At 29.1% G+C, this 20663-nt stretch overlaps 1 protein-coding gene across 6 annotated transcripts in view; it reads left to right on the top strand.

Moving 5' to 3' along the window:
• LOC142331437 (uncharacterized) overlaps positions 1-18770 on the top strand; it is a 31977-nt gene extending 13207 nt beyond the window's left edge. For 3 of the 6 annotated variants that reach the window (XM_075377339.1, XM_075377338.1, XM_075377340.1), the window contains exons 2-5: positions 1105-1251; positions 1348-1482; positions 6275-6409; positions 18111-18770. In XM_075377339.1, coding sequence (XP_075233454.1) covers positions 1108-1251; positions 1348-1482; positions 6275-6319 — 324 coding nt within the window. In that variant the 5' untranslated portion in view covers positions 1105-1107 and the 3' untranslated portion in view covers positions 6320-6409; positions 18111-18770. Of the gene's footprint in view, positions 1-1104; positions 1252-1347; positions 1483-6274; positions 6410-9113; positions 9190-18110 lie in introns of those variants that run through there. The other 3 variants (XM_075377337.1, XM_075377334.1, XM_075377335.1) reach the window with 2 other exon arrangements.
• The last annotated feature ends 1893 nt before the right edge of the window (positions 18771-20663 follow it).

Raw genomic sequence — 20663 nt, 5'->3', positions numbered from 1 at the left:
CAGTTACTTGATCAACATTAATTTGTTTTATACCTTAATATGTGCTTAGGATCAGCAAAACACAAGATGTAAATTTTGAAAACAGATTTGGACAGCGGGTGACCCATGCAAGGTCAAAGTCCACGCCACATTATCGGTACTATAGTCAATTAACTATCAGTTTTGTGAGTTATTGAGACATGGTCTCAGATATTAATCCATTCTGTGGAGAAAGGTTAGGGTTAAGGTTAGATTTTTGTGGAGAGAATTTAGGGATAAATTACCAAAGTTTTGTAATGCTTAACTCTGTCTTGTAGGAAAAGTGGCTGAATTTATGTTATAATGGAAATATACTTATTACAGAGAGAGACTATACTACATGTTCTAAACTGTTGGTCTTGTGTATGATGGATAATCAGCTTACAAAGAGCGGCATCAGTCATCTTCAGCTGACTGAGTCTTTGACTGAATAACTAGTTTATAGTTTTAACTACAAAACTGTATGTAACCTCTCTCCACAGAACTCTAACCTTCACCTTAAACCCTAACCTCTCTACACAGAATGGATTATTATCTTAACAGGTCACCATAACTCACAAAACTGATTGTTAATTGACTAAAATATTGATATCCTCGGCTTGGATTTTTACCTTCTACAGATCATTGCTGTCCAAACCATTTATCATTTAGATATTGTATTTAACTAATTATAAGCATATCTATTATTAGTAGGAGAGCTGTTAAACATTTTAGGTTAGGTATTTGATGCTCCTTGGAAATTTGTGTAATACTACTTTTTTAATGTGTGAATACAAAATCAAAGACCTGGCTGAAGCATAGTGGGAGCCTAGCAAACCCTTGAATTTTTAATTTGGCAAAAAAAATTGCTTGAGGCATTTTGAAATTTTAATACTTGTAAATTTAGTGTTTAATGAAATAAGAAATAAAAAAGCCAGATTATTTAGTCGGGTTTAAAATTTTATTTCATAAATATTGAAACAGTATATAAATATAAATAGATTGGTTTAAAAATTTCAATGAATGTAATGCTTTATAGTTTGCAGCGATTTTATTGTTTTCATTATAAATACTTAAATTTTAATTTTAATGTTTTTATTTTTGAAGGTAATGGATGTACCTTTAAAGAATATCTACACATTTGAAGCTCTGTCCTCTAACAGTATCAAACTAGAAATTGAAGATGATAGCGCAGAGGAAACATTATGCTTGTTTTTACCACATCACCCGATTGATGATATTACATCTGATTGTGTAAGTATAATTTGATTTATGTTCTTTGTTTATGTCATATAGGAAGTGTCATCACATCATTAAACTTAACATTAAAATGTTGATTTTATGTTTTAGGATAGTGAATCTTTGCAAGTGAAAGAGGAGCCACTTGGTAATAGTTGTGATAATTATAATGAAGTTACTGATCCTCTTGCGATTGAAGGGATCAAGTTAATTAAATCTGAAGATCGTGTAATTAAGAATGAAGTGGTAAGTTTTATTGTGCATTTATTTTATATTGAAAGTGATGTATGAAGTTTATTCTAGCCCTCTCAGAGTGTATTCATCGGAGTATTATATGAATGAAAGTTTATGTATGCACTTAATGTCGATTCTTTAATTTGACTTCATTGCATTTTTTATCATGTTTTGATTCTTTTAATTCTTGAATTTAAAAGTTTAACTTACACGTACAGGGAGCATTACACTTCTGATGCTTTACCACATTGGCCAAAACATTACGACTGTTTTTATTATGATAATGCGCGTGTACCCATGTCTCAGATTGTAGATGCAAGACTCCATGAAAATTTATGCTTTGACAGTGGCAAGTTGAAGCATGTGCTGTAAAATTGTTTTATTCCAATATATTCAAGGTTATGGTCGAGTCTTGTAGTTTACAGGCTTGGTAAATTTATTTTGCATTTTTGTAAGGCTTATCATACGTGTATTTTTAAAATAGGTTGTTTGGGTTTGTTTTCGACATCAATTTCTCTAGGCTCCAGTTTGACTTACTGTTGCATCATCATATTGGTGTCAGCTTATTTCTATCACGCATTATTTATTGCTGTTTAGTCTTAATATATATATTATTATTAAGTGTTTTTTATTCTCAGCCAATTTCAGTATTGTCATAGTTCCTAGAAGTTTATTTCTCTTTGTCTGCCCTGATGTCATTTTTTCAACTTGTGCGTATTCAGAAATTTATTTTATCAGCCTTACGTAATTCTTTAGTGGTCTGCTTGCTTGTAAATTATTTTTGTTATGTCTTCATTCCCGAATTCCACACGTTTTCTCTAATCGTTCTCATACTAACACTTAGACACTACTCTTGTTGCCAACACACACTCTCTTAGGTCTGCCTAGGTTTGGTTTCCCCCTCTTTTCACTTACGCCATTTTTTCGGCAGAGTAGATCAGATTTTCACCATGTGTGGTCGACTGTGACCTTTCTCTCTCATACTTCATGTTTTTAAATACGTTCGTCGTCTTCGTACTCTCATAAACTTTGTGGTATTTCTCCGTCTAAATATTCTGTAGTTCAACTCGTCAGTGTTTCGTGACTTCACCGATCTCTATGTTTTGTTTTGCCTTGTTTCTTTGTTAAGTTCAAATTCTGTATATTACGTCTCTCCGGAAAGTGTTTCAATCGCTACAAACTGCCGAATCTTCTCCAGGTGCTGATTACTTTTTTCATCGATGCAGATTCTCTCCAAATTCGTTGCTACATATCTGAGGTGCTACTTAATTATTCAACTTCTAATCACAAATTGTTACCTCTGTTATTTTTTATTCGCCATCACAGACTACGCCAAGGATAACTGTATGTATATGTGCACTTTAATTTCACGAGTTCATATAACCATATGTTTATGTAACTTTGCAGTGTTGGCTTTGGCTGCAAAAAAAAAAAACTAGTGTCTACTTTATTTAGAGACCCGTTAATAAAATATTTTTATAAAAACAAAAACTTATTCATTATTTCTTTTGAATTAAACCCATTTTTATTATCAATTCTAGTTTTATTCATGTTTGCGACTACAATCTTTCTAGATTTAGAATTTGAAATCTAAACAATGAAAACTGAATTATCTCTTTATTATATAAAAATTTCATTTAAAATATAGCCTTGTATTGATTTGTTAATAATTAATTATTAATCTCCACAAAAATGTTTGAATTAAAACCGGAAAGTATACAAAATTTTATTTCACTAATAACTTCTGATTTTTTCATTTTATTGCTACTACTGAAATGTCATTTTTTGTAAATCTACAATCTGAGGTTAATAATTATTAATAAATCAATATATTTAAATTAGAAAAAAATAAATATATGAACATGAAGTCGGGATTCGAACCGATGTGCCTTTCGCTTGTAAGTTACAAATATTTTATTAATTAAAACTTTATTTGGCTATAACTCTGGAACCGATGAAAACAAGTACCACTTATGTATCGTTGAAAAGCTCTCAATGAGGGCTTTTTTTTAGAAAAAGGTCAAAATGTTGTACATGCCTGCAAATAAAAATACGATGGGACTGATAGCTGTTGAATAATAAATGCGGTAACTTTTCAATTAATCCCCTGCTATGAAAAATTAAACCAGAATTATGAATGCTATTATATAATTGTTTTAATATATAAATTATTTTATATTATATAAAATAAAATAAAAGTTCACCACTAGACCACCCCGGTGGATTTATTCACTTATGCACTTATACTATTTTGTATTTTCATTACTTTTTTTATAACAATATACTAATTTATTATTTTGCCACTTTTCTAAAATATGATTACCTTTCATTAATTTATTTAGAAAAGGAGGTCACATATACATGAGCAAATTTTAAAATAAGTAACAATTGGTGTCACTGCTGACTGAAATTTAGGCAGTGATATTTTTTTTGGATTTAAATTATAATACCAGTTGAAAGTAAACAGGTTGGTGTGAACAGTCTAATATGTTTTGGAACGGCAGAATGAATGTGCATTTCTTATTTTCAACAAACACTGAAGAGTAAGGGCTATAAAAAAAATTAAGATTTTTACATTTTAGATGCAACGGGTAACTTACAAGATGCGTTTAAGAAACCCACTGGTTGGTCTAGTGGTAAACTTGTCATTGCATAACAGCTGATTTTGAGTTGAAAATTTTAAGGTTCAAATCCTAGTAGAGGCAGTTTTTTATGGATACTGGTATTCTTTGGTGGTTGGGTTTCAATTAACCACACATCTCAGGAATGGTCAACCTGAGACTGTACAATTATACTTCATTTACATTCATACACGCCATCCTCATTCATCCTCTGAATACTTTACGATGGTTCTAGAGGCTAAACATAAAAAACTTCTATCTCTTGAAAAATTTTCCATAGCAAGTGATTTATGAGTGATCAAGCAAAGGTTGATAGAAAAAGTACCTGATGAGGGTAATTTGAAGTTTTTGGATCACAAAGTATATGTCTTTAATGTTTGTAGACAAATGTATTTAGTTTTAGTTTATATATATTTATCTAATATATAAGTGCAAAAGTTTATGGCAGTTCTAATCGTTTGCAACAGTATAGTGCAAGAACCAACAGACTGATTGCTTTAAAATTTGTAGAGCACATTCATGTTTTCATACATACATTAAAGCCATACATACATTGAGGCCCCAGCTTCTTTGGGGTTGAGAATAATGAACAAAGTTGGCCAACTAGGAGGGAAGAGCAAACAAAGTGAATCCTAACCGACTAGTGTATACAGGTATCTCATAAGTTTCCATATATTACAAAATATTTTTTTATGAAAACCAGTTTTTTTATTTATTTATTTATTATTATTTATTTTTATGTATTCTATGTATGGACATCTGTGTGTGCATGCACGCGCACGCTCACGTGTGTATTTACCACACTGTGCTAATAAAATTTAATATTAAATGAAATATAAATCACCAAAATACAATAAATAAAGTTAAACTTACTATATTAATTCCAAGAATCAATTTTCATAGGATCCTACATCTTCAGTTCTTGAATTCTATAATTAAAACATTTATTTATGATTTGTGGAAACTGTTTTTTGAAAATTTTGAAATTTATTATGGATGAATATGCAAATTCTTTTATTCAGTATTTAGATAGCTCACATATTTTTTTGTGGGGGGGTGTTAAATACTAATAACCCCTGAACCACAAATCTAGAATAATTTACTTTTCAAAGATACTGGTGTTAATTTTGCTAGGTACATTGATTTTATTCAGGGAGGAAATTTTTTAACGCTCTAACTTTTTGTAAACTCAGCTTAAACTAATTATTACTTTTCATGATCTCTTACATTAATGCCCAGTTAAACAAATTCTAGTTTTATTTAATTTAAAGTGGTGTAATATATTTTCACTACAGATACTAAATCAGTTTATTGTTGAACCCTCAGATATGAAAATAGTCCTTCCATATGCTCGCAAAGTAAAAGATTCTCAATTTTCTTTTGTAGTTGATGTTCCTTTAGTGGTCCATTAGTAAGTTTCTTTCAGATAACTTAAATTAGAATCTGTAAATAGATAGACAAAATAAATATTTAGTCTGTTTATATGGTTTGAAAGATTTTATTTATCATCAAGGTATTATCTGCTCTTAACTGTGAATGAATAAGTTGTCATTTGCCATTGCTATTAATGAACATAGTAATTTTCATGTTATCCTGACCATTGATGCAAACAGTCATCTCAGTTCTTGTACATTTACAACATTGATGTTCTATATATAATGTTTGTGAACCGTAATTTGAATTTCATTATTTGGTGGCGTATTACATTTCTATGTTTATGATATACAGTCTGTGTTTTTTCCTTTTTCAAAGTTTTTCTTAATACTAATTAATATAGAGGAATAAAACACATATTTAGAATTTTTTCTAATGAAAGTGATAAAAAATATATATTTTTAAATAATTTACTTATATTCAGTTCTCAATTTGTTAATACATATAACTAAAAATAATATGAAAAAAATAAACTTGCTCACAAATATTTTCTAAAACATGAAAGTTATGATTTAAACATAATTTACTATTTGTGGAAATTGAATAGGATCAAAATTATTTGTAAAATTTGTTTTATTAGGTGGTTCATTTATTAATATTAATAATCGATAACATGAAGTGAATGCTGTGTTTAGATTATTTTTAAATGTATTCGTCTATTTTTATTTTAATAATCTGTTTAAAAATTTGTTTTATTCTAATTGCTTACGTATTTCAGAAAATTGATAAAAAATATATATGTGTTGCAGATTTTTGAAGAATCACAAATGGTATTTTCTAAAATTTCAGCATAATAATTTTATGATGTTATTTGAAGCCAGAATAATTTTTCTTATTTCATACAACAGTACTTTGCATAAATATGAAATATTTTAAACACATTGGTCAGTAATTATTTGTTATGCTTGAGTTTTACATAAATAATTTTAATAAAACAGTAAAAATTAATGTTTGTTTTAAGAAAATATAACTATTTTTTAAACTAAAGTAGAGCCATTTTCATTACTGTCAGTTTGCATAAAGAATAGATTAAGATTATAATGTGCTTGAAAGAAATAAAATTTTAACACTGTATATCATTTAGAATGTTCAGTGTAAGTTACTGTTGAATCTTTTTGGTGTATATCATTAATGATAGTGATAAATCACAGGGTTTTTTTTTTAATTTATGGTAAGGGTTTTGGACTTTATATGATGAGTTGAAATTTCTTTCATGAGCTTAAAATGCTGTTTTAGTAACAGATGTATATAAAAATAGTTATTTCTACTTATACAATAGCTCTGATGCTATTTAAAGTTAGCCTTACTTTTATTAATAATATTGGAAATGTGATTCTGTATCATTTGATGACATTTAGTTTTATTTATTTGAATATAAATTAAAACATTTATATGGATGGTATAAATCATGGTATTCTTAGTGACATATCTTGATCTGTACTAAAGAAAAAGTATTGTTTAAAGAAGCGGTCAAAGTACACTTTAAGTACTGCTATACACAACAGATTTTTCTGCACTAAAAGGGCTGTTAAGAATTTTTCAGGAACTTGTTCTTATGAATAATTTGATTAAATATATACCACAAAGTTTGTGTTAGTTTTTCTTATTTGTACACTGAAGTTTTTAAATTAATTAGCTCAAATTAGTGTTTACTGAAGGATTTTTTGTTGGACCAATGTGAACAAATTCTTAATTGAAGAGAAAGTTTTTCTTTAATTTCAGTTTAAAGTGGAGTAAATAAAATACTATATTAATCTTAGAAAAAGTCAGTTGGCAATGAATAAATGAAATACGTTAAGTTAATAGTGGAAATTAAATATGTAGTCAATAACTCTGATCAGTAAACTGTGAATTATAATGTTAAAATTAAAATAATTTGACAATTGAAATGAAATAGAAACAGTGAAGGCACTAAAGTAGCACCATCTATACTGTACAGTTTTTGTATATAAGTAGTATAAATTATGCTATATAATTATGAATACATAATGTATTCAAGTACTGTATGAGTAATAATTAAGATTAATTGTATATTACACCATATTACACTTCTGTAGTGTTAAGTTATATTTAAATTTTATTAAAATAAACTAAATAGCACAGAATATTGAGATGAGATATATATTACCTAATTTTTCCATGAAAGTACTTTGGCAGGATCCCAAATTCTCAGTCATGATTTGAATAATTCCAATAATGGAATTATCTCAATATTCTGTACTAGGTGGTTTATTTTAATAGTTTAAATATGATTATCTATGTTATATAATGATTAGTGTTATGTATAAATAATAATTTATTCATATCATGAAATGAAGTTTGGTAAAAAAATAAGCAGAATTTTAGTTTTTCTCAAAAAATCATCAATATTGTTTTTGTCATCTTCAATGTACTCTCCTTCAAATATTGTCCAGTGCCTTTTCCAATCTTTGAACCAACCCTCGAATACAATTCTGTATGGCATTTAGCTCTTTCAGCATTCTGTCTTTATCTCTTCAATGTTTGCAAAACGTCATCCTTCCATGGTTCTTTCAGATTTGGGAATAGGAAGAAGTAACAGAGGACCATGTCTGGTGAATACGGCGGCTGAAGCATCATAACGGTGTTGTTTTTGGTCAAAACTTAACAAACAAGCAGTGAAATATGAGAAGGTACATAATTGTGGTGCAATTGCCATGAATTATTTCGCTAAAATCGAAGCGTTTTCTTTGGATTGTTCTGTGTAAACAGAGTAGAACTTACAGGTAGTACTCCTTATTGACTGTTCAACCTGCTGGCAAGAACTCATGGTACACTAAGCCACTGAAATTAAACAACACATTAATCAGAACTTCACTTTGATCGAACTTGATAAGCTTTTTTCAGTCTTGGCTTTTCAGGAAGCTTTCATTGGGATGATTGGGCCTTAGTTTTGAGATCATACCCATACACCCAGATTTCATCTCCAGTTATGACCTGTTTGAGCAGTTTTGGAATGTTGTTCACTTCATTCAGCAGCTTCTGAATACTGTTCATTTGGCACTGCTTTTGGTCGAAATTCAACAATTTTGGAACAAATTTTGCTGCCACATGTTTCAAGCCCAAAACATCTGAAAAAATTGCTTGAACAAATGAGAAAAAAAATGGCACAAATTAGCCAAGTGATGTGACTATATCAGCAGTCTCTCTGATAGTGATTCACTGATTGTCCATAATCATTTTCTTCACTTTTTTGACATGTCATCGATTGTAACATTTCTGATGACCAACAATAAACTAAGCATCCATTATTGCTACCAATATAAATATATGTTAGGGACAAGTGTAAAAACACAAAAAAACAATTGTGACAATTACACTTGTACTGCCTGGGAAATTAAAAAATTCGCATATTTTTTTATCAAACCTTGTACATAATTTTGTATTAAAAAAACAAAATTATTTTTGAAGTTATGTATTGATACAAAACAGTGTTTACCATAATAAGAATGCGCAATATGGTTTTTAATGAAAAAAGAAGTCCTTTATATCATAAAATTTAACCTGTCTGTGAGACAAGTGTACATTGTTTACCAACTTTTCTGTAATGTTTCGTATATTTTTTTTTAGCTGGATCAGTATATAATAAGAACATAATAGTAGTTTGCTTACATTAAGTAAGAGGATAAAGAAAATAAATGAATTTTAAACAAACACATTATAAAATTAAACTACATCATTCTGAAATATTATAAACACAATTTATAATATTATAAACATATTTCTAAAACTGAATCGATTGCACTTTTTATTATTACAATAACATATTCTATTTCACAAAGAAAATTATTTTCTAAAAAATTAAGAAAAAATATTTTTAAATATAACAATTATATAAACTTGCGATAGTAAAGTTTTAGCAAATTATTTTTTGAGAACTATTAAAATTGCAAACACCCAAAGAAAAGCTGTACTGTTAGAACCTTTCTTGTTTGTTCTTTACGAAAGAATCCCACAGGAATGGCAGTCTACTTGCCATTCCTGTGGCTATTCATACGGTTCGGTGGGAAGAGGAAGGTGACTTTTGGTCGGGTGACTTTAGAGTAATTAACTCAGCGTCAAATAATGGGCAGGCAGGAGTAGGTTTCGTGATGAACAAGAAGATAGGGAGGAGAGTGGAGTATTTCAAGACGCATAGCGATAGTCATTGTAATAAGGATAAAATCAAAACCTAAACCGACAACGATTGTTAACGTCTATATGCCTACAAGCGCCCATGATGATGATGAGGTAGAATGTGTATACAAAGGGATTGATGAAGCAATTAAACACATAAAAGGAGATGAAAATTTAATAATAGTTGGAGATTGGAATGCAAGCATTGGAAAAGGCAAGGAAGGAAATATAGTGGGTGAATACGGGCTGGGCAAAAGGAATGAAAGAGGGGACCGACTTATAGAGTTTTGCAAAAAGTATAATTTAGTGAACATAAATTAAATTGTTTTGAAGAACATAAGAAAGAAGCAGTAATAAGAAAGGGAGTCCGACAAGGATGTTCCCTATCTTCATTACTTTTTAATCTTTACATGGAACTAGCAGTTAATGATGTTAAAGAACAATTTAGATTTGGAGTAACAGTACAAGGTGAAAAGATAAAGATGCTACGATTTGCTGATGATATAGTAATTCTAGCAGAGAGTAAAAAGGATTTAGAAGAAACAATGAACGGCATAGATGAAGTCCTACGCAAGAACTATCGCGTGAAAATAAACAAGAACAAAACAAAAGTAATAATGAAATGTAGTAGAAATAACAAAGATGGACCACTGAATGTGAAAATAGGAAGAGAAAAGATTATGGAGGTAGAAGAATTTTGTTATTTGGGAAGTAGAATTACTAAAGATGGACGAAGCAGGAGCGATATAAAATGCCAAATAGCACAAGCTAAACGAGCCTTCAGTAAGAAATATAATTTGTTTACATCAAAAATTAATTTAAATGTCAGGAAAAGATTTTTGAAAGTGTATGGTTGGAGAGTCGCTTTATATAGAAGTGAAACTTGCTTGGACGATCGGAGTATCTGAGAAGAAAAGATTAGAAGCTTTTGAAATGCAGTGCTATAGGAGAATGTTAAAAATCAAGACGGGTGGATAAAGTGACAAATGAAGAGGTATTGCGGCAAATAGATGAAGAAAGTAGCGTTTGGAAAAATATAGTTAAAAGAAGAGACAGACTTATAGGCCACATACTAAGGCATCCTGGAATAGTCGCTTTAATATTGGAAGGAAAGGTAGAAGAGAAAAATTGTGTAGGCAGGCCACGTTTGGAATATGTAAAAGAAATTGTTAGGGATGTAGGATGTAGAGGGTATACTGAAATGAAACGACTAGCACTAGATAGGGAATCTTGGAGAGCTGCATCAAATGACTGAAGACAAAAAAAAAATTCATACTTTACATAAAAACGAAGACAAAATAGAAGTTAATAATTGTAGAGAAAGTTCTCTGCTTTCAGTAACCTTTTAAATCTTATAAAAGCGGCAGAAAATAGAATAGAAGAGAAGAAGACATCAATAAACAATTTGGAGAACTGTTTATTTGTAGCTTGTGTAAAATTATTAATCTTAGTTAGAATGATGGTGTATAATAATTATACAATTACTTTTTTACATTTTAAAAAGGTATATTATTCTGCTGGGAAAAATAAACAATTTCCAATGCCTTTTCTAAAGTTTAATTTATTCGGAATTGTCGGAACAATTAAAATCATAAAAGGGGGTAACAAGATAACAAGACTGTTGACTCTGATCGCTTTTAATTGTGTTCAAGGTAGTCGTAAAAGAATGGAGGAAAACATTGAAACTTAATGCAGTAGAAACAAAAAGTTTAGGTTACAAAGAGGACAATCTAGGAATAGATTGTAATGTTTTTATTGAAAATCAGGCGGTAATTGAAAACAATTTTGAAGTAGCAAAAATTCAAATAGAAATGTTAAAACTTATCGCAGAAAAAACAGGATTGTGTATTTCCTATGAAAAACAAATATTTCACAAGTATTAAAAATAAACCAAAATCTCTAAAAACTATCATAATAGAATTAAATGAATTAATTCATCAGTCAAAAAAAAGAAAATTCTGAAATATAAATCTCATAAATATACAATAAAAAATTTCTTAAAGAAATGTAACAAAGAATTTTTTTTTATTTCTAATTTTTTTAGGGAGGTTTTTACCTTGTCGAGTAAAAAAAATAAAACATATTTTTTTACATTTTCTGACAGTATATACTTTCAAAAATATTTCTATTTTCAAGCATCAATTCATATTTGCAAAGTTATAACTTAAATTAATAGAAATGCAGATAGAATTTCAGAGCACAGCAAGTGACCTGACATCAAATCTCTACCCTCTATTGTTTAGGTTTGCAGTTCTTATCCATTCTAAACACTTTTTATACTGTGAACAGAATATATTTGAGAATGTAATAAGACTATCATGATTTGATTTGGGACATATATTTGAAAATGTTAATTTTTTTTTATTTTCAAGATTATTAAATATTTTTAATCATAATTAATAATTAAAGAACCCTCTTACCAACAATTCTTTTACATACATGTTCAAGCACATTCAGAATAAAATTCCATCATCAGAAACTTAAAAATTTAAGTTATAATCTTAATAAAACGAAAACTTCTTCTTTATGTAAATTTGTTTATGTAACGTTACCTGTCATTAATATACTATAAAACCTAACGATGGAGACATTCATAATGACAGGATATGAAGTAATTGTTGGTTAGCGGGTTCTTTAATTATTAATTATTTACACCAATGTGCCATGTCTGATGAAATTTATTTTTAATCACGTTTGTTGGTGCGAAAGAAAAAAGGAAAATAATTCATAAACAGGAGATAACAATAAAAGAAGACGCTTTTAAAGAAGGTGATATATGTGAAAGAAGCAATCGTTTAAAGATTTTGAGATCAATATTGATATGCTTCTTGTTTGGTTTTAATATCTGAAAACAATACTAAAATCTAAGATAAGTGATGTGAAGTAAACTTTAATAAAAATCAGAGCAAAGCTTTAGATTCATTCAAGATCAGTGTTTTGTGAAAAAGCATTTGAGAAAAACCACTCTCATTTGTGAACTTTAGATATCTACACCGCTTTTGCTGAATCGGTGGAATTCCTAAGCATCTACCAAAATATCTGATCGGCATGGTTCTGGGCTTAAGATGTTCATAAATGTTATTCACATATTATAAACCAGAGTAATATTATAAACCAGAGGCTGGCCTCTGTGGTGAGGCCAAGAGTGTCTCGCTCTTTAATCCCGATGTCTTGGGTTCAGATTCAAGTGAGGTATGGTATTTTTCACAGTGTAAAAATTGCTATTTCATCTCATCCTCTGATGCAGTATCTAATGGTGTATTACATCAATGAGAATGGTAGTACAAAAACTAGAAAAATGTAATTTTAAATTATAAAAATTTTGCTTTCTCCTTAATCAAATTTCTTTTAAAGTGTAACTCTCGTTAAACATTTTTGACAAATGTTATTTCTCTTGTTGTGTAAATTAATATGCCTCTTTAAATTACAAAGATGAATGAAACCCTTTTGGCAGAATTACAAACATATTTTTTCTATGAGATTAAATAACTTTTGACAAAAGTTACAAGAATATCTGTATTTTTATATGAATATTTAAATGTAATTTTAAAATAGAACTTTGATTAAAACTTTTCTGACAAAATTTACAAATATAATTTTTTTCTTCATTATGAGTAATAAGGTGGGTTTTTAAATCGTTATCATGAATGAGAGACTTTTGAGAAAAGTTCTTTATTTTTTTTTTTTTACCGTGAAAATTAATGTGTTTCTTTCAATAAAATTTACATCTGAATCTTTCATCACAACATTCACAAATCGATTTCTTTCCTTTCTGAATAGGTAACTTGTTTTTACTACTTATATTTTCGACTTCTGTTGTTACATCACCATATGCACACTTACATTCACTGAAACTTTTTTTTATAATTCCATCACGCATAGAATTATTTATGGATCTCTTGCAACGCTTGGTACTTCCCTTGATAGTAACCTGTAAAATTAAAAATAATTAATAATTACAATCGCAAATCAAAGGGTCAAACCAAAAGTCAATGTCTGATTATGATGGAACAATAATGGAATCATCAACATGTTTGAAAACTTTGCTGTTCCTCAGATTCCTGCAGGATACAAGCTCCCCAGGGGCCACAGTTTGGGAATCACTGTATTAGAGAATAATAATAAATATTTATAATAAATAAAATAAAACTACCACTTACTGCTTGTTTTTTTTTTAAATTCTTAAAATTAGCACTTTTGTCACGGGCACTTTATCGATGTATTAAAAACCTTTTAAAAAAGACATGTTGAAAAAAGAAGGCTGTGTTCCTCCTTAGCCAGATCGTTAAAGATTATGAAACTCAGATTTTTAAGAATCAGACTAAGGACTAACACATCTTTCCTTTATTAAATTTTATTTCTTTTTAAAAGGTTTATAATACATCTGATGAAATGGCATGCACTGCAAAAGTGCTAATATGTAAACATAGGTATATATATATATATTTGCATACATTATCTGTCGTGTATGTTATTAATCTATCTACTGTTGTCAACTGTTATTTTTACACAGACTTGTATATTAGATCGTGTATACCAGTTTTCTTTGGTGGTTGGATTTCAATTAACCACAGACCTCAAGAATGGTCGAACTGAGACTGTACAAGACTACTCTTCATTTACACTCGTACATATCATCCTCATTCATCCTCTGAAGTATTGTCTGAATGGTAATTACTGGAGGCTAAACAGGAACAACAACATTAAGGATGTCCCTATTGCAAACATCCTGTCCATTTTATATATTGAGGAAAATGAAAGCGCAGTGCCAGAACAGCAACAGTCTGTGATAACTTGGATATATTTCCTGTACGAGTGGCCGATGTTAAAAATTGTCTAATACTATAAGAAACAGTTAGAATAATAAATGGAGAAGATTAAATACAAAACTAAATGCAGTTAAAACCTTTTCATATAAATGGAAGAGTGACGTGAAGTAAAACTCGCCGAGAACAAGATGTGGTGACCAGACTTACAATTGGTCAAACACGAATAAGAAATTTATATTTGTTAACCGGCGAAGAAAGACCAATGTGCAGTGTTTGTAATAAAGCATTTATAGTCAAGCATCTAAATGAAGAGTATACCATATATGAGGACCTCAGTAAAGGGTTCAGTTTAAGAAATAATTTTGCTGCTGATTTGGAAGATGAAATGAAGAGAAGAAAAAATAGTTGCGTATCTGCACGCCAGTGGACTATTAACAAGTCAATAAGTAGATTTAAGCTGTGTTGAGGAATCTCTAAGTGAAGTAGTTTAATTCTATAGATAAAAAAAGGGTGTCCTGAAGTGTGGCATGTATAGGGTCCTCTTGCCTAGGACACTCAGGCTCGCCTGAATGCATTAGTGGAGGAGTCGGGAGTCAGGACATATCCAATGATGGCACGGGGGACCCTTGAGGGTGAACAGAGAGTACAGGGCAAAAGGTATGCCTGGTATAAAGGGCAAAAGGCATGCCAGTACAAGGCATGTCTGGAGCCAGGTAGGTCAGGACCGGAAAGGGCAGCCTCCCCGCCAAGGGGTTCTTTGGCCGTCCTGAACCGGTGGTAAAATTGCTCCTATGATGCAGGGGAACTCTGATGGATTAAGTTCTACAAGACAATTTATAGGGGGACAATCAACCCCCACGGCATCCTGCAGCAACTCATGCAATGCTTAATGTCAGTTCCAGTTAGCCCAGGAGTGCTTATAAAGAAAAAAGAATTTAGATTGGTATGGTGAAGACATATTTTTTCATTTTTATTTTGTATTTTATTTACTTTTGCATTTTAATATCGGGAATCTTTACACCCTGAAAGTGTTCTTAGTATCTTTAATATATGTGAGTGCCTTTAATGTTTTGTGTTGTTTTTTTGGTGTTTTTAAATAAAATGTAAGGGCCCTTTAGACCCTGACATATGATGAACCTGATGGTGATTTAAATCTTATTTTAAACAGTGTGACAAAAGCTAATGACCGTTGAAGTCGATGCCCATATAACAAAAAAATGTTGATGAAAATAATAATAATAATGAAAATTTGGGGCTTATGACCATAGCAGTTGATGACTAAAAAAGATATCAGTGGGACACCAATTTTCCAGATGCCCAACTAACTGCACTGCTTAAAAAACAACTTAAAAAAACTAATACATTATTTGAAAAATTTAAACACTATTCAAATAAATCTTCGCTGCAATACAAATTTTTTTATATATGTTAATTTCACAGAAATTTTAATTTAATTTTTTCCAAGTCATTTACATCATTTACCTTAGAGATAACGTTACCTACAATTTTGAATTCTAATCTTATAACTCATAAATTCTTACCAGATATAAAAATATTAATTTTGTAACATTCAGCATTTACTAAATGAGAGTTTGATTGTAAATAGTATTTATTTATTTTTTGTACTGCCACGTATATATCAAAGAAATTTAAAGAATATACATTTCATGAAATGTATGTAGATAACCCTATGTGTCCATTAATTAATTTCAAATCCGCTCCTTGTTATTTTATTACTAAAATAATAGATAAAATATTCGGATGAAAAATCAATTTACCTAATAAGTATATTATATTATACAAATTAAATAGTTTTAATAGTAAATGAAAGTACAAGACATAACTAACATGTACCCTAGTATCCGTATAGATCAAAATATATGTATAATAAGAAATATACTGAAAATTAATAAAGACCCTGAAATTTATAGATGATATTATAAACAACATTAGAAATATATGTAAACAAAATTATTTTGGGTTTAACAACAAATTTTTACATACACGATAATACTTTACCCATGGGATTTCCATCGTTGGCCGTTATGGCCAAAATTTATTTACAGAATTTGAGAGTAGAATAGTATATGGTATTACCCACATTTATAAAATTTGATCACGGGTTTGATATGTAGATGGTATTTATATTTTGGTACTCTATGAACCTATTATAAATAATAAACAATTAATAATTTTTAAAAACTTTATTCTTATCATAATAATTTAAAATTTACATTCGAAACTGACAAATATAGAGAAATAATTTTTTTTACATGTTGACATAGAAATTAGTAAAAGTAATAAAATTATAACACATGTATATAGGAAACCAACAACTAATAAAATAACTATTAACACAAATTCAAATCATCCTTGGGCGCACAAAATTAATAATAAATTTACAAACATGATAAATAGAGCAATACATTACCCACATAATAATTTAAAAAAAACTAGATTAAAGTTATTACAATAAAAAATGGATATAACATGTCATTAATTGATAATAGTTATAAAAAGCAAAATTTAAAATCTAATAAAACAATGTTGATACCTATAAAAATAATAAAAGTGTTGATGAAAATATTTGTATAAAATATTGCTACACTAACAACAATATTGAAAATTTGGTTAATGTCTAAAATTATAAAAAAATAAAATAGCTTATAGACCGTACAATCGCATAATAAATGATTTAAAAATCCATAATAATGATAATGATCTCAATAGCTTGTGTGGTATCTATAAAATAACATGCAATGATTGTAACAAAATTTATATTGGAAAAACTAGTAGATCCTTTAGGGAAAGGTTTGCAGAACATTTTAGTTCTTATAAAAAAAACAAGTTAGGTTTCTCCAATCTTGCTAATCAATATTAATCTTAATTAATAAATGGTTTGATTAATGTACAGACAGAATTTGATAATAAGTTTCTTATCAAAACTGCTTGGATAACCGCACATTTATATCATTTAAATAAAAATTTAACATATTTTAGTACAGAGTTGTATGTGTGACTAGTCACATGTAATAAAAATTTTTATTCATTTTAATTATTATGACTACATGTTTTTATATATTTACAACTATAAGTTTTAAATTTTAATGTGCGATTTTTAAAAAGAATATGTTTTATTAACTGATGATGAGGGAAACCCTCGAAAGCGCTTTTATATAATAACAACATGCTTAAGGTGAGGCATTATTGAATTCTGTACTCTTGGTGGTAAACTTTTTATACTTTTGTCTTTGACATAATCAGTACAGAGGGGAAATATAGACAAATACAATAACAAAAAAAAAACTGATTTTTCTAAGTTTATATATACACATACATACACACATGTTGTTTGTCTGTTGTTAATGTATCATGCAAGAACCAACTGACCAATTACTTTCAAATTTGCAGGATACATTCATCTTATCCCAGAGAAGCTTTTAAACCATCACCCGAGGCCCTAACTCCCTTGTAAGTTAAGATAACTTAACTTCGCCCCCAAGGTGGGTGAAGTTATGAATTAAAGATACTCGTTAAGGAAAAAATAGACTAATCCTTTTACTTCATTATTATATTTCTGCACCTTGCAAAAAAATAAGAATTTTTCATCGTCAAAGGTGTGTGCACTTTATTTACCATAGTTCCCATTATTCTACCTTTTGTAATTTAGTTCCTTTTTCAGATTTCTGTAAAGCCTGAATACTGTAACTATTATTTATCAGTATTATTCTCATAACCATGAGAATAACATACAGTGCGGCAGTCTAGGATATGGAGTCGTCTGGTGAGATGGAAATGGCAACCGAAGCAAAATCTGCAGGTGTCCAGGACACCAGTCCCCCTGGAAAATTGGGAATGGCAATCGAAGCGATGTCTGCAGCCATGGGGTAGACCTTGAGGTGCCTCTGAGTTGGCTCTGGGATTCTCGCATGGGCTGACCTGAGCCTCGAATGATCCAGGTTCTGATTAGACAGCTAGTGTTTTATAAGAGACCTAACATGTGTTTAATCCCTTTGGGCAACCAAGTTACAGGGTTACAAAAATTAGAAAAAGTTTTAAATGATTATTTTTGAATATACACTTTTAATAACATTATAATACTGTACAAATATAAAACCCTCTGCGTTACTATCATATTTTTGAAATTGCACTATCAATAACTGAAGGCAAACGTTCACAACAAAAAACTGAAATTATTGAAAACATTTTGCATCAGGTGACTCTAGTATGATTTATTTAGAGCATTGCTGCATCAGCTCCACAGAGCAGTTTATAACTTATATCATTACTCATAACTTATCGTAAGTTAGCTCATAACTTAAAATATCATTTGTAATAATATGGTAAATATGTTAACTTTTCCTAATGTAAATATAGAATTAAATTTTATTTTATTTTCATTTCAATAATAAAATTATATGTCACAACTCTGTTGAATCTGCATCGGGTTAGGTTTTTATTACTGACTTGATAAATATTCAAATATGACAAGCGATTACAAATAACAACCGTTTACCCAGAGCTTATTAAAATGAGAACTCTATCAAAACTTTAAAATACACGCATTTCAGATATCACTGAAGTTTAAAAACAACACTTTTGCCCTCAAACGTTAACCGTTTATCATTCACACACAACTTATTAAGTCGATATTAATTAAATAGAAAGAGAATTAAAAACAATTTTTTTTATAACAGAACACACGCGTGCATGCATACACACACAGAAATGAAATTAACAAGAGATTAACCCATGTTTGTTATAATATCCAATAATTATAAATACTTACATGACCCGGATAAAATTCCATCTCTTCTTCTGTCTTCACAGTGTGTAAATCATTTATTTCAAGTTCAATGATTTTCATGTTAAGATTAATCTGCGGTGAAAATTCATCATTTAATGAGATCTCAGACTCCTTTAAAAAAAGATAAAAGAAAAAACCTTATAAAAATTTGACAAATAGTCTTTTTTTATTCTGAATGTAACTTAATAATACCATTATATAATTATATTATGTCATCATAAAATAAATTAGTAATAATAAAACAGATTATACGATAAAAAAAGATTTGTTTAAAGTATATACAAATTTTTTATAAAAACACATGAAATAATGTTAAGGTAAATATTTAAAAATAAAAAGTCACAAAATGATAATTCTAAATTTAGAGGGCACTATTGAAAATTAATACATGTTGATCGGAATCCAGCTAAATTGAGATTTTTTTTAATTAGTATTATTTAAAAATTCATCAACAACAGAAAGTTGTTTCCATAAAAAAAAAATGTTTAATTGTATTTTAAATAAATTGCTGGAAGATTTTTCAAATGATTCAGGAATTCAGAAGCACACAAAGGCCCCTTTCTTGTAATCTGAAGTACCATGTCAAGTTATGCGAAAACAGTACTGTTGTAGGGTTCAGTTTAGGTGGATATTGTTATTTTTTTTAAAAATAGGTGACAATTGTTTTTAGTAAAGATTGCACATCCATAAATATAAACACAAGAATATTTAATTTCACTTATAAACACCAGTTAATAATCAGACAGCCCAATTTTCTATCTTAAAAGCTCAATCTGACTTTGAGGGGGTGCCAAGATTTGATATTAAACTTTATAGAGGAAATATGTAGACATAATAAACATTTCCTACAAACTTCATACTTCCTATTGGACACTAGTGACCAAATGATCACTCGTACTAGTGCATTAAAAAATTCAATATTCTAGATTTTGTAATATCAAAAAGATACAAGAATATGAAGATGATCTAAATAATGATTATATTGTACACTATTATGCTTTATATATTGTATAAATTGGAGTAAAATGAATATTGTTATATCTGTTATGTTAACACTATTTTGTAACAATATGAAATGATGCTAAATAATCTTAGTATTAATATTATGACTATAATTGAAATTATAGATTTACCCTTAATATGTTTGCCTTCCTCAGTTTTGATTAGCTCTGTTACAAGATTTTATACAAAAAACCAAAATATTATTAAGATTAGATTAAAAAATTAACTAATTGTGTATAATTTACACAGGATGACAACGTGTTTAAAATAGTAATTCATATACATTATTTGTCATTATCCATTCATCTATTTCATTAAGGAGTTTTTTGTTCACTCTACTATATATAAATTTATCAGGAATAAGATTTATTAGTTTAGAAGAAATATACATAAAATGTCTTCTGTAGACATTTTTTGTTTTTTTAT

The sequence above is a fragment of the Lycorma delicatula genome, chromosome 10 (genome assembly GCF_047948215.1).
Source record: "Lycorma delicatula isolate Av1 chromosome 10, ASM4794821v1, whole genome shotgun sequence".
Lineage (NCBI taxonomy): Eukaryota > Metazoa > Arthropoda > Insecta > Hemiptera > Fulgoridae > Lycorma > Lycorma delicatula.
Note: the sequence above shows the minus strand (reverse complement) of the source record. Positions and strands in the feature narration are given on the sequence as shown.